The 13,616-nt window shown below is 58.1% G+C and overlaps 1 protein-coding gene across 1 annotated transcript; it reads right to left on the bottom strand.

Moving 5' to 3' along the window:
- Window positions 1-7,406: 7,406 nt before the first annotated feature.
- Window positions 7,407-13,166, bottom strand: C12H4orf54 (chromosome 12 C4orf54 homolog). The gene is made up of 5 exons (XM_049815584.1): window positions 13,043-13,166; window positions 12,253-12,383; window positions 8,495-11,504; window positions 8,151-8,443; window positions 7,407-8,060 (listed from the first exon to the last, which is right to left on the bottom strand). The coding sequence occupies exons 1-5, from the start codon at window positions 13,164-13,166 to the stop codon at window positions 7,407-7,409; spliced, it is 4,212 nt and encodes a 1,403-aa protein (XP_049671541.1).
- Window positions 13,167-13,616: the final 450 nt, after the last annotated feature.

The following is a 13,616-nucleotide window of genomic DNA, read 5'->3' as shown; positions in this document are numbered from 1 at the left end:
CCTAAAACGCGCGGAAGTGGCTGGCCGGCTCTTGCAGACCCCGAACCCTGACGGCAGGGCTGGGAGGGTACTCGAGTGCTGCACGGGATTTTGCCCTGCTTTGCACACAGGGTGAATTTCAGCTGTAACATACTTATGACTGCACCGTGAAACATATAATACTAGCAGCTTGTGAACCCTGACACGGAGGGCTTGACTCTAATCCAAGATATGTGGTTACACATCACCCCATCGGCTGGAGAAATTCACCACTGGGTATTCATGGAGGAGCACCATATTACTGGATTTTTTTTCTGGCAACCTTTTGTTGTATTATCTGCTGGGTCCGGCTAGACTCAAGCCCGGAGCTCCAGTTTAATACATATAAAGTGACGAACCCAGGACTCGGGTCTGCAAGGCACTCAGTGCTCTGAGCCAAGTTCAACAAAGCGTTACGTCGATGGGTGAAAAAAAGTAATGATTGTGCTTCCACCGAGGTTCCATGGAATCTGCTTAGATATTTGGAGATGCAAGTGAAGGCTTTGCTGGACTGGATCTGCGAAGCTCAGCTCCTTGCAAAACTGACCCCTTGATGCAAACATGGAGCCTCTTTAGTAATAGACAAAATTAAGCAAACACTGTTTGACATTAGGATTGACACATTCCACTGAAGAAATCTCCCCTGAGAAAATAAATAGCTACTGGTATTTCCTCATTTCATTGCATTCGCCTCCACAGGCAGTTAAAAAAAACCCTGTAAAATTTTCCTCCAACAAATACATGTTGAAATCCTGGGCACTTGTTTTCTACACATTTTTTTCCTTTCAAGTACACCGGGTGAAACTATAAACCCTGAGTTTGTGTGTGCAAACCTGTATCTTGTAAACTGCAACGTGAAACTTCGCTCTAAGCACCGACATAGGAAAAGAGAGGACAGAAACATTTTTAAACACGGATGCTAGTATTATAATGTACGTACCGTACACATGTATGTCACAGTGGACGATCTACTCTGGTACCTGCACTGTCCTGCAGTCCGAAGTACTGTTAGGTTTAACACCGATACTCCAGTCGAAACGTCTACAGACTTATCAGTCATGAAAATGGTGAAAAAGCATTCATTTTCTTTAAGAGGCATTCAGCCCTAATCCTGGTAGGAAGTTCAAGCTTTTAACAGTAGAGCGTACAACCAAAGAGCATGGGCGTTAATCTTACATGCTACATGCTCTAGCTGGGCATGCCAAGCTCTTTAAAAAGGGTTAGAATAATATTTTTTCATTGGATTTCCACAACGATGAAGATAATTGAGAAGATACATGTTAAATCACTCACTATCTGTATACTTGCAGTGCATTTCATCCTGAGGGCATTTTCAATTTGTGCCTGTAAACGAGTAAATTGCATTGAAATACAATCTCACATGTATGGTTAAAGACAGTTGTAGCTGAGTTTTCTGTATCTTGTGAGTTAGGAAGATGAAAACCTGGGGCTTTCTTCAAGGATAGAAAACACTGAAACTTCCTTGGCAGCGGGAAGTCTTGCGAACAGGCGCAGGAAAATCCTGCCTGTGGGAAAATGCTCAAGTACAGACTTTTGGGTTTTGCATTTGGATTTTAAATTTCCAACCTGTTACGTCAAGAAAGCTTTATGCTAAATAATTTAGGCTTGATCTTACATTTATTGGCTTCCCAAAGCGCTTCGCTGAACTAAAATTTCGGGCAGGGAACACGCTACTGTGATTTAGTTTTACTGTCATGATAACAATTCTCTTTTGCTGAGACAAACTGGTTGCTGGCAACAAAAGAATCAGTTTAAGCAGAGTTCGACATACAGACAGATATATATATATCACTGCATTTTGAGTAATCTTATTTTATATTTTCTTGTTCAAAAGAGAAATGTTTTCTTAGCAAATACAGATAGCGTGGATGTAGCCCTCAGATAAACCTGCCAAACAATAGCTAAAGAAATGACTACATACTATTGGGACTGTAACATTAAAAAGGTCCTCTCACAGGGGAATCACTAGGATTATGTTTTCAGAATTGTTGCAATTTAAGGAAGAACAGACTGCAGTCAAAGAAAAATAAATGCTGTCCTCTCCTTTAGAACCAGGATCTAAAAATACTACATTCAATTTCTGGCTTTCCAGTACTTAAACACTGTCATAACTAAGGCAGCTTGTGATGTTCAACACCGTACAGAGGAGCAAACAAAAATTGAAAGCAATCAAATGTGTTTTCTGACATTTACACAATCTGTTTTGAACCATGCCAAAAAATGAACACTAAAATCCGAACGCTACAGACCTCTCCGCTTGCAATTCCAAGTGCAGAAGTACAGAGTACAAAATAGACATCTGATCGCGAATTCTCACCAAAACCTACGGGGAAGACCCTCATTTACTGCAATGGGAGAGAGCCGAGTGCTTTGGTTTCTTTTAAAGAGTTGCAGGGCTGCACTGGATCATCACAACACGTTCCAGGGACCTGGACGAAGCTGTGCATCGATCTACACCGAAACACCCTGCGTTTCACAAACAGCTGTAGTGGCACTGCTGCTGCTAGCCACGAGCACAGAGGCAACACCTAAAGCCTGCAGGTTGGCTTCAAAACAAAAGCAACTTTGCAGAAAATGATGCAGTAATTTAGTGTTGCTTGCATAATTAGATGTACGCGTACTCCAAAACTGGGGGGTATTTAGGAGAAAACAAGGAACTTACACACTTGTTTTGTATGAGGAAGCAAAAAAATGAGAAAACTGTAGAAGCAGTTTTTAGGATGAATGTTGAGAGTTACCAAGTGTTTTTCAGATTAAAGGAACATGGTTCTTCTTCCTTATCCCTGTAAAAAAAAAAAAAAAAAAAAAAAAAAAAAAAAAAAAAAAGCATCATTAATAAAAAGTATATTGTTAGAGAGCTGCCACAAGCCTTTGAGCAATCTTTACTACTCCAGAGAAATGCATAGTATCTCCTTCGTTGCCACGCTATTCTTGCTACTAATTTCCTAAGCTAGTGCTAAGAATCAGACAACAGCACCTGACTTTTTAAACCCAGTCAGTGGTTGGGCAGCCTTATTTTTTTGAGCAGAACTGAACTTTGCTGCTCAAGGTGTGAAACGTGTGGTGCCTTACAACCCCACGGTTCCCTGTGGACTGGTCCTGGGGAACTCCACGCACACAGGTAGAAAGAGGGCAAAGCGATCCATCCGGGATTTAAGCGATCCACCTGCTTAAGTTAAAGACCTGAGCACTTTACTTACCAACACAGCATCCAGCATGGCATACGTAAGCAAAAGTGAAACAACCCGTAACCATGTGCTCCAAGATTTGTGGAGTTAAGACTTAAATACTCGCTCGGGAAAGCATCCTGGGCAAGAAGAGTCATTAAGCCTACCCTTAACTTTTACTGGTATCAAGGTCAAGCACTGTTTAAATGTTTCCTAAGTAGCTATGGATTTGAGCACCAGCTCATGCTTATTTCCCTTGTAGACTGATTTACTAGATCAAATGCTGAAGCCCTTTTAGTGCTTGGAATATTCCTCCTGTATTTCCCACTAAAATTGGATGGATGCTTTACTAAATTCTCAGCGAAGGCATCAGCATAAGTAAATCCTATGTACTGTATATTTCACTGTAAGTTGACTTCTTGACTTAAGAGACTATACATTCTGCTGAATAGGGCACAACTAAAACAGAGTTTAAAAATATCAAGTCATGAGCCTTTAAAAAATCTTTCGTATATGCTATCCACACAAAATTAATTTTTAAAGGCAGGCATAGATTTTTGTGATGGCAGGTAGGAAGAAACACAACTAATACGTATATTTGCATACTTTGGTGACAGAATTGCTCACATTTGACTTAGCCTACTTTCACCACAAAAATAAACGCCCCGTGTATTCCTGTAACTCTAAGGCGGCTTCAGTTTAGGCACATGTTTGAAAGAGCAAGGAAAAATACCCTTCTCATATTGGCAGTGCAATTCACTACAGCTACTTTCTACTTTGCTACATGTTATTTTCTCATTTATTTACCTAACACAATGCAGAAACTCCCCAGAATATAATGTGGGAACAGATACAAAAGTTCAAAACACATTTTTAGTCCTTCAGGCTGGGAATGAGCTCCCTTCAGGTCGGTGCTGTCTAGGTTCGGATGCAGGCGGATTGGTAAATTCACTAGAACTGAAAATTAGGTTCCTTTTTTTTTCCCCCATATGAAGGAAGAAGTGCAGCAGGCAAGAACTATGTTGCCAAAAGCTCACAAACTACTGTGAGAGAAGAAGAGGAGGGAGAAAAGTGACCTCGTGATTATCTCTCAGAAACGTGTAAATAGTCTCTAATACTTGCTGTATATCAAAAATATAAGAATTGTTGAGAAACGGCATCTTGGATTTTGCCGAAATCCAAATTGATAGGATCCATTCTATCCCACTGATTATGCAGAAAAGAGCACCAGCCAGAGAGAGAAGTGCTGGAAGAGCAGCGGATGTGCAGAGGGTTCGGTACCACCAGTGCCACGAGCACCAGACCACCGCCACAGCTTCAGGTCAGCTGTATCACGCTGATCTCCAAGAGGTGACAGACACCAAGATGGAGCAGTCCTTGAGATGGTGGCACAGTTTGTGAATGAAGACATGAAAAAAATAAGAGTAAAGAAGGGAGGAAGACGCATGTGCAGCGCAGAAAGAAATACAGAAGTAGAAAGAAAGAGCATTCATTCAGCTTATTTTGGCTAGTAAAGAAAAGGGTCCTGAAAGGATGGTATTTTATTCAAACCCCACGCTCACATGTGATGAAATCTGTCTGTTTTAAAATCCATTTTAGGATCTGCACAGCATTGCTGCAATCGAAAAAAACCCTGATCCGATGTGAAAGCAATTGGAATGAAAAAATGGTCAATGGTTCACCCTCCGATTCATATCAAATTATGCTTCTGTTCAGGTTAGGGGAAAAATACTACCCCAAAGAAATGCGTTTAATTAGGAAGAGAAAGGCAAAAGAGATACAAGAAAAGAAGGGGAAACAAAAAAAAAAAAAAAGCAGATAATAAAAGCAAGAAGAAGAGAAAAAATTACCCACAGGGACACGAAAGTTACGTAGGTGAATGAAAATGGTGAGTAGGTACAAGGACAGAACAGAATAATGGGAAGAAGGCTACAGATGCGATTCCCCTCTGGCATGTACCTTGTTTTCCACTCAGATCTCTATGAATAACCAAAGTCTGATGACAAGCTAAACGTGTCTTGCAGCGTGCAATTAAAACAATTTGTTTTACTGACTGTCGGAACAGCTCGAGAACAAAAAACCACACCGCATCTGTCAAACAGCAGCAGGACACCTACCTCAGCAGGTCTGGGACGGCAGGGAGGGGGCACCCCTCTCTGCATTAGACAACGTGCATCTTGGCATCATTAACGGTAAAAGGTGAAAGTCTTCAAACTGCTGAATGGCCTTCTGTAAAGAGTATGCAAGTTTTTGCATCACCCGCCTGTTGGGGCAGCTTTCACACACCCGTCTTGCAACGGTAGAGCTCCGACATACACAAAAAAGCAGAGCATCGATGCGGTTATTAATTTCACCAACGAGAAAGAACAATTTGCCGAGAGCGTCACCTGCCTCACCGATACACCAGGCATTCTAGGCAAGCTAGCTGCATGACACGGGAGGATAATCCCCTAGGGAAACAAGGGACAAATCACACCAGGAAATAGGGTGGGTTTCACTTTTAAAGAGTGATGTAAGAAAAGCTAGAGCTTTTTGTTTAAATAGCTGCTGTAAGATAGAAATACACGTACTGCAGAACACACCTTCTCAAAAACAGCAAGTCCCTAAACTGAAATCTAACAACTTCCTTGTGCTAGCAGCCTGAATTCAGCCTATAGACAAAACAGAAAAAAATCAAATACCTTTTGCCATTTGTCAAGACTTTACCGACAAGAGCAACTTGAGTAGAGCAGAGCTCAACTTAAATCGGTACTTTTGCCCGAGTGACCCCATAAGGGCCAATGAAAACAACCTCATTTATATCCAGGATAAAAGAATGGCACTTGGAAGATAAAATATTTACAAGCAGAGAAGTAAGTGTATAAATCATTTCAGTAGGGTTTCATTCAGCAAGTAATCTACTATGCAGTAGTAGACGATGCGAACCAGAAGAACTACAGAAGCAAAAAAAAGATAAGCCAAACGCTGGAAGAAAAAATTTACCCTCAAGCCCGCGACTGACAGAACGCGGCACAAACCGCTGACAAACCCGAACCTCTGACTGTTGCCAATGTTTCTCTTTGCCTCTCGATAAACACCAAGAACAAACCCCGCGAGTCTTTGGTAAGCCACCAAAGACTTTGGTAGCTCTGCCTAGTACTGCGCTTGATAAAGATGCGCCGCGTGTTTTAATGCAAGAGGCAAAAGGAGCAGTGACACCCACCCCGAAGGCACTTTCTTAGTATTCCAGGTATTTTAAAACGAAATATCATCGTCCTTTGGTTGTTTTGCGCAAGATATCCTGCACCCTGGCTTCGACGCGTGCCGTACGCCCAGTCGGTGCCCTCCTCCTTGCTCCGGAGCAGGCCCTCAATGCCCCTGCACATGCATCCCCCGATTTGGAGGCTGGCCCTGGGTTACAGCCCTAGGTAACCAGACACTGGTGGGACCGCGGCGGGCCAAGCTCCGAGTAGCCGTGCGAAATCGTGATTTGTAGCGGTGCCCGCGGGCTCCACCGGAGCCCTCCTGCAGCGCAGGCAGCTGCGGGCACCCCGGCCAGCAGCCCCGCGGCACTTGGGGGAGCACACCCGGCTCTACCCCACGCATCCCGCTCCCTCATCCCGCTAACAAGCGGCACCCGAAATAAGGGTTTGCCTCCATCGGACCCCTCTCCCGCTCTTCCCGAGGACAAACCCCGAAACAGGGGCTCGGGGCAGAGAGACGGGCGCTCGCCTCCCCTTGGGAGGAGGAGGAGGAGGCGAGAAAGGGAGGGATGCGCCGCCGAGGCGGAGGGTCCGTTTCAAGGCTAGCAAGGTGGGTGCGGAGGAGGTGCCCAGCCGCGCTCCCCTCCCCAGGAGCAAGGGGACCCCACTGAGACGGGTCGTCCCCCCCAGCCACGGGGCTGCACAAGTACAGGCGGCGCGATGAGCGACTATAGCGTGCCTCTCGTGAAACCGCCCCCGGGCCAAATAACAGCGGGTATTTACCTGATCTGAGAGCTACCGAACCGCACCGGCGGGCGCGTGTAACCTTTGCGTTCCTGTCTTCTGCCTCTATCTTAAGTCCTGGCGAGGGCCCGCCTGCGGACCCCGGGCCCGCTACTTAACCCGCCTCGAGGAGAAGCTGTCGCACAGCTCCCGTTTGGCGGGCAACTCGGTCGGCCCTTAACCGTCACTGGCGACCGCCAGGCCTAACGGCCCCGCGCCCACTCACCCGCGCTCTTCACCGGTGCTCCACCACGAAGCGCATGGTGGTGCCGTCGAAGGAGGGCGGCGCGACGATCCGCGGGCCGGTGGCCGGCGCCGTGATGCTGATGACCGGCTTCGCCTCGGCCGCCCCGCGCCGCGGCGGCGGCGGGCCCTTGCCGGTAGCCACGTAGTAGGGGCTCTCGGCGAAGGCCGCCTCTGCCGCCGCCGCCGCCGCCGGGCTGCCGGGCTCGGCCGGGGCGCTGGCATCGCTGCCCGGGTGGGACAGCGGGCGCGGGAGGGTGCCGGCAGGCAGCATGGCGGCGGCGGGCAGGAGGCCGGGGTAGAGCATGTACGTGGCGCCGTAGGCCCCGGCGTTGAGGGCCAGGGGCGAGAGGGGCAGCGGGATGGGGGCGACGGCCGGCTGCTGGGGCACCGGCACCTCCACGTACTGCCCGGTCTCGGGGTCGAAGAGGCGCCGCTTGAGGGGCTGCTGCACCGGCGCGTCCACCAGGTAGTACTGCCCGGTGCTCACGTCCAGCAGCACCTTGCGCTGCGTCTGCGGGAAGGGCTCGGCCGCCGTCGCCGCGGCGGGCACGGAGGGCGAGAAGCAGAGCAGCGGCGGCGGCGCCGCGGCGCCGGGCAGGGCAGCGAAGGGCAGCGGCGGGCGGTAGAGGGCGGCGGGCGGACCCTCGGCGGGCGGCGGGGCGGCGGCGGCGGCGGCGGCGGCGGCGGCGGCGGGGGGGGGCTCCTCGGCGGGCGGGGGTCCGGGGCTGCCGGCCCGCTTGGCGGTGCCGAAGGTCTGCGGGTTGCACAGCGCCGCCGCCGCCGCCGCCGCGGCCGCCACCGGGCTGGGGCGGACGCCGCCGGCCGCCCCCGCCGCCGGCACCGGCGGGGGCGGGGAGCCGGGCTCGGCGGCCGCCTTCAGCGGCAGGGCCAGGTAGTTGCCGCAGTCCGGGCCGCGCTCCCCGTCGCCGCCGGCCGCGGGCGGCCGGGGGCAGCGCGGCGCCGCCTGGCCCCGCAGGCCGCCCTCGGCGGGGGGCTTGCCCGGCGCGGGGGCTCCGGCTCCGGCGGCTCCGCGGAGGGTGAGGAGGGCGCGGGGGGCGGCGGGGGGGGGCTCGGCGCGGGGGGGCGGCGGGCCGCGCTGCCGCTGCCGGGCCAGGCTCTCGAAGGCGGCCGCCTTGGCCGAAACCTTGTCGGCGGCGTTGTTGGAGGGGCGGCGGGGCAGCCGCTCGCTGCCCGGCCCCTTGCCCGACGGCTCCTCCGTCTTATCGGCCGGCGGCGGCGCGGGGGGAGCGGCGGCGGCGGCGGCGGGGGGGGTCGGCCGTGTGCCGGCGCCCCTCTCCTGGCTGGCGATGAGGGAGAGGACGTGGCTGTCGGTGATGGGCAGCGGGTCGCTCTTGCGCTTCCACTCGCGCTTGTTGAAGCTGTACAGCTCCTCCATGCTGCGCACCGCCGCCGTCAGCTTCTCCAGCGCGTTTTGCACCGGCGCCGCCTTGCCCTCCTCCCGCGGGTCCTCCTCCGGCCCCCGGCCCCTCTCGGCGGGCGGCGGCGGCGGCGGCGGCGGCGGGGGCTGGTGCCGCCAGGGCGCGGTGGATTTGGAGACGATCTTCAGCACGGCCGGCTGGCGCGGGTCGCTCTTGTTGGGAGCGATGGTGGCCACCGGCAGCCTCCCCGAGGTGCGGTGCACCAGGACGGTGCCCTCCGGGGGGCAGGCCGGCGCCCGGCCCCCCGCCTTGGCCCCCGCCTCGCCGGGCTTGGTGCCGGCGCGGCCGACCGCCTGGCAGGTGATGACCACGGGGGAGAGGGACCTGGGCACGCCGGCGATGACCAGCTGCTGCCGGGGCTTCTGCTCCGGGCCGCCCTGGTCGGAGGCGACGCTGCCCTTGTCGCTGCTGTTATCGGCCGAGTCGCAGCTGTAGGAGCTTTTGATCAGCTTCCGCACGTCCCGCACCTGGTGGAGGGGCCCCTGCGCTCTCTGCTTGCCCTCCCTCACGTCGCGCACCAGGAACTGCGGCACCTTGTCGGGGCCGTCGCCGGCCTTGGGCGGCCGGGGCTGCTGGCCGCGGCCCTCCTCCGGCGGCCGGCCCGCGATCTGCGGCGTCAGCAGCTGCGCGATGCTGAACGCGGCGTCCCGGGGCTGCTGCAGGCTGCCCAGGCTGATCTTGATCTCGGGGGCTTTGGGCTTGGCGGCGGGGGGCGAGGCGGCGGCGGCGGCGGCCGAGGCGGCGGCGGCGGCGGCGGCGGAGCACTTGGTCGCCCGCTTGGCGGGCTCCTTCTCGCGGGGGGTGTGCTGGATGGCGGGGACGAACAGGCGCGACATCTTGGTGGACTTGCCGGCCGAGATCTCGCCCAGGTCGGCCCGCCAGTCGTGCCTGGCGGAGAGCTTCAGCTTGCCGACGGGGGCCCGCTCCTCCTTCCTTTCCGCCTCCCGCTCCTTCCAGGACCTGAAGGCGCTGTTCTGGCTGCGGAGGAAGGTGGCCTTGATGGCCTCCGAGGCGCTGCGCTTCACCTCGCACAGCTCCTCCGACAGCGCCCGGTCCAGGCTGCGGCTGCCCTCGCGGGGCGTCGACGCCTTGGAGGCCGGCGACCGGCCCCCGCCGCCCTCGCCCGCCTCCTCCGCCGTGGCCGCGGTGCAGTCCGAGCCGCCCTCCGAGTGCCGGGAGCTCTGCCGCTGCACGCCGCCCTCCCGCTGCCGCTCCCGGCCGGCGCCGGCGGCCTCCGGCTCCCGGCCGGCGCCCGGCCCGCTGTAGGAGGTGTCGGTGATCTCGCCCCGCTCCATCTTGAACTCGTGCTCCAGCTGCATCTTCTTGGAGATGACGTTTTTGAGCAGGCTGGAGGCGAACTTGGACTTCTTGCTGGAGCCCCCCCCGCCGCCGCCGCCGCCGCCGCCGCCGCCGCCGCCCTCCGCCGCCGGCGGAGGCTCCCCGCCGCCCGCCTCGGGGGGCGGCCCGGCCCCGGGGGGCGGCCCGGCCCCGGGGCCATCGCCGAGGTCCAGCAGGGTCACCACCCGGGAGCCCGCCCTCAGCCGCCGCGGCGCCTCGACGTGGGCGATCTCCCCGTCGAGCTTGCTGACCACGAACTCGAGGGCTTTGGTCTGCGCCCGGCCGGAGCGCGGCAGGCCGGGCTCGGCTCTCGGCGCCAGGCTGCCGCACTTGAGGTCCAGGTAGGTGGACCAGCGGTTGATGCCCAGGGCATTGTCGGGCAGGGAGGCGGAGGAGGCGCGGGAGCCGGGGCGCAGGGTGTCGAAGTAGGGGTACGCCAGGCTGCGGAAAGCCCTGGCCGTCAGGTTGCGCACTTCTTTGTCGGCATCGTCCAGCTCGCTGACGGCGCTGGAGGCGCCGCTCGAGTGCTCCCCGGCCCTGCCGGCCCCGCAGCGGGTCTGCAGCCGCGCGGGGACGGCGATGAACTTTTTCGCGTGGTCGCGGACCGCGTCCGGTTTTGAACTGGCGTCGCGTTCCGGAGCCGCGGGGACGCGGAGGCTCATGTCGCCTTCATGCTTGGCAGCGTAAATAGCGTTTTGCTTTCCGCGCACGTCGCTAGACTCATTTATAGCCCGGGAAGCGGCTTTGATTGATAGGAGAAGCTGGGCGGCCGGGCTCCCGCCGGCGCGGCCGGGCCGCTTGGACCGGCTTTCCCCCGAGCTGGCGCGCTTCTCCCCGCCGGGGGTGTCGTGTTCGGAGGCGAGGCTGACGATCTCGGTGCTGCTGGTGTTGTCGATGCTGTCCGTCTGGTTGTTGGGGTCGCTGGTGGTCGTGCTGAGGTAGCAGCTATTCTCCTCCTCCTCCTCCTCCTCCTCCGTCGGCGTGTCCCCCGGGCTCTCGTCGCTCCCGAAGGAGGCGTAGTCCACGAAGGAGTAGATCACGTTGTTGTCCTCGAAGTCCCAGCGGGCGGCCAGCCCCGCGTCGAAGTCCATGTCGTGGTCCACCTCGCTCAGCTGGATCTCCTGCGTGCTGATATAGTGCGCCTCGTCGCGCCCGCCGCCGCCGCCGCCGCCGCCGCCGCCGGGGGGGACGCCCGGGGGGGCCGCCCCGCGCCCCGCGCCCTCGTCCTCCTCGCTTTCGTACCCGAAGGAGGACGAGGAGGTTTTGCCCTCCGTCGACACCGGCTCGCCCGTCGCGGGAAAGCCGTCCGCCTTGGCCACCGGCGAAGGGCAGGAGGACGAGGAGGACTCCGGGCAGCCCCCCGCCGCCCCCCCGGAGCCGGAGCCGGAGCCGGGGCCGGGGCCGGGGCCGGGGCCGGGGCCGGCGCCGCATCCCGCCGCAGCCGCCGCGCCCGGGCGAGGCGGGCGATCCCGCTCGCGGTCCGAGGATGCTGGCCCCGCGGCCCCGCCCGGCGGCGGCCCGCCGCTCGCCGAGCCGCCGCCATCCCCGGGCCCGCCGGCTCCGCTTTCCGGTGCGGGACCGCCCGCTCGCTCCGCGACGCCGGCCGGGGCCAGCTCGGAGGGCTGGCGGCTCGCCTCCGGTCCCCGCGGCGAGCCGCGGATCTCCACGTACGCCGCCGCCGCCTCCTCCTCCTCCTCCTCCTCCTCCTCCTCCTCCGGGCTCGGGCCCCGTCCCGCCGCCGCGCCCTCGGGGCCGGCTGGGGGCCCGGCGGGCGGCTGCCCGGCCGCGTCCATGCCGGGGCCGGTGGGGCGCGGCAGTGGCCCGAGGGGGCGGGCAGGCACGTGCCGGCAGGGACGGGCAGCGCTGCGGGGACGGGACGGGACGGGACGGGGGGGGGCAGCGGGGCCGCCCACCCCCTGCCCTCCCCTCCCCTTCCCTCCTCCTCCCCCCCCCGCCGGCTCCCGGCCCGGGCCGGCATCACCGCCGGGGGGCGGAGGGGTCGGGCCGGGCGCGGCTCCCCCCGCACCGGCAACCAGCAGCCGGACGGCGGAGGCTCGCTTGGTCACCGGGGGGGGGGGTGGGGGTGGGGGTGTAAGAGGGGGTGTCGCCCCGCGGGGGGTCCCGGGACGGGCCCAGGTCGCTCCGGGTGTTTCCGAGGTGGGCGTCACTTGGCCGGTCCCAGGCGCGGACTATACATAGAGCCGGCGTCACTTACCGCCGGTTGAACAAAATCCTATTTTAAACGTCTGGGTTTGCCGGAATAAAGGCGCCCGGGCAGCCCTCGGAAGGGGAGAGCCGCCCCGGCCTCCGAAGATGCTGCCCGGCTCCCCGGCGGCCCCGGCTGGAAGAGGCAGCTCCCAGGGCACCGGCTGAGCCGGCGGCACCAAACGCACCCTCGTCCCGCGCGCGGCGGTGCTGAAACGGCTTTTTTCTTCCTTGAACTGCTCCCCCGCACCCCGCGTCCCCGCTCGCAGAGGCTGTGGTGCAGAGGGGCATCCCCCGGGTGCCCGCCTGGCCCTGCGCCTTCGCCACGGTCCAGAGAGGCGCCGGCCGGGGGACCCCAAGCTGCCTTTTTTCCAGAAAACGACAGTTTAGGCATAACCAGCACCTGAGACCTGTTAACAGGCATTCCTATGGCACGCCTGACCTTTGGAGGCTGTGAGGGCTTTACTGAGCAGTCCCCAAGGTGACACACCAAAAATCACTCCAGAGCCACGGGAGGAAAAGGCAAAGCTGTTCAACACTGGGGAGGAGAAATGGAGGGAGAGAGCAGCGGTGAGGGGCAGCCCTCAAGTATACAGTGCGGATATAACGGCCTAAATTCACAGCTTAAAAACCAAATAAGTACCCGCACTCTTAGGTGAGCAGGCTGGCGTTGGGCTGGTGACGTTGGCCATTAGGTAGGGGAGGGCGGTGGAAACCCCCAAAGCAAGCACCAGGATCTGTTCCCCTACAGCTGCATGCACCGGCATGACGGGCACGGTGTGCAGCTCTGCCAGGGATGCCGCAGGGATGCAGGGACCAAGAGGCGAAGCAGACGCTATCCCAGACCTCTCCCCAGCACCGTCCGCATTAGAACAAGGGTTTGCCAGTGCTCCCAGCTCCTCGCCTCACCCCATCTCTCCAGGCTGCTCTGCTGCCATCCTTCCCGTGGGGCTGCAGTGTTCCCACTGCCTCCAGGCAAAGCGCCCTCCCTCCTTGAATGAACGCAAGTGGCAGCTCGTGAGGGTCCCTGCAGCAATGGCAGGTTTGATACCCCGTTTTGGATAAGGGTCTCTTTGCTGCCTGGAGGAAAACAGGTGAGGTGGCTCCAGCTCCTAGTACCCTACATAAATACGTGGTAGTTTCTTAGGCTGCAGACCGACAGCATGAAAACTTTTGCTGAAGCACAGGGTGGTATTTTAACAAAGACGCATCTTTCA

This window comes from Accipiter gentilis, chromosome 12, assembly GCF_929443795.1.
Source record: "Accipiter gentilis chromosome 12, bAccGen1.1, whole genome shotgun sequence".
Classification (NCBI taxonomy): domain Eukaryota; kingdom Metazoa; phylum Chordata; class Aves; order Accipitriformes; family Accipitridae; genus Astur; species Astur gentilis.
The sequence above is the reverse complement of the archived record's forward strand: the minus strand, read 5'-3'. Positions and strand labels throughout refer to the sequence as shown.

Bases quoted from the DNA above. Each gene is read 5' to 3' on its own strand.
- C12H4orf54 (XM_049815584.1), bottom strand. From the start codon at position 13,166: ATGCCGGTGCATGCAGCTGTAGGGGAACAGATCCTGGTGCTTGCTTTG. The intron at 8,444-8,494 runs GCGCCGAGCCCC...CCCTCCGCGGAG, and splicing joins GCGCGGCCCGCCGCCCCCCC to CCGCCGGAGCCGGAGCCCCC. The intron at 8,061-8,150 runs GCCGGCAGCCCC...CCGCCCGCCGAG, and splicing joins CCTTCGGCACCGCCAAGCGG to GGTCCGCCCGCCGCCCTCTA.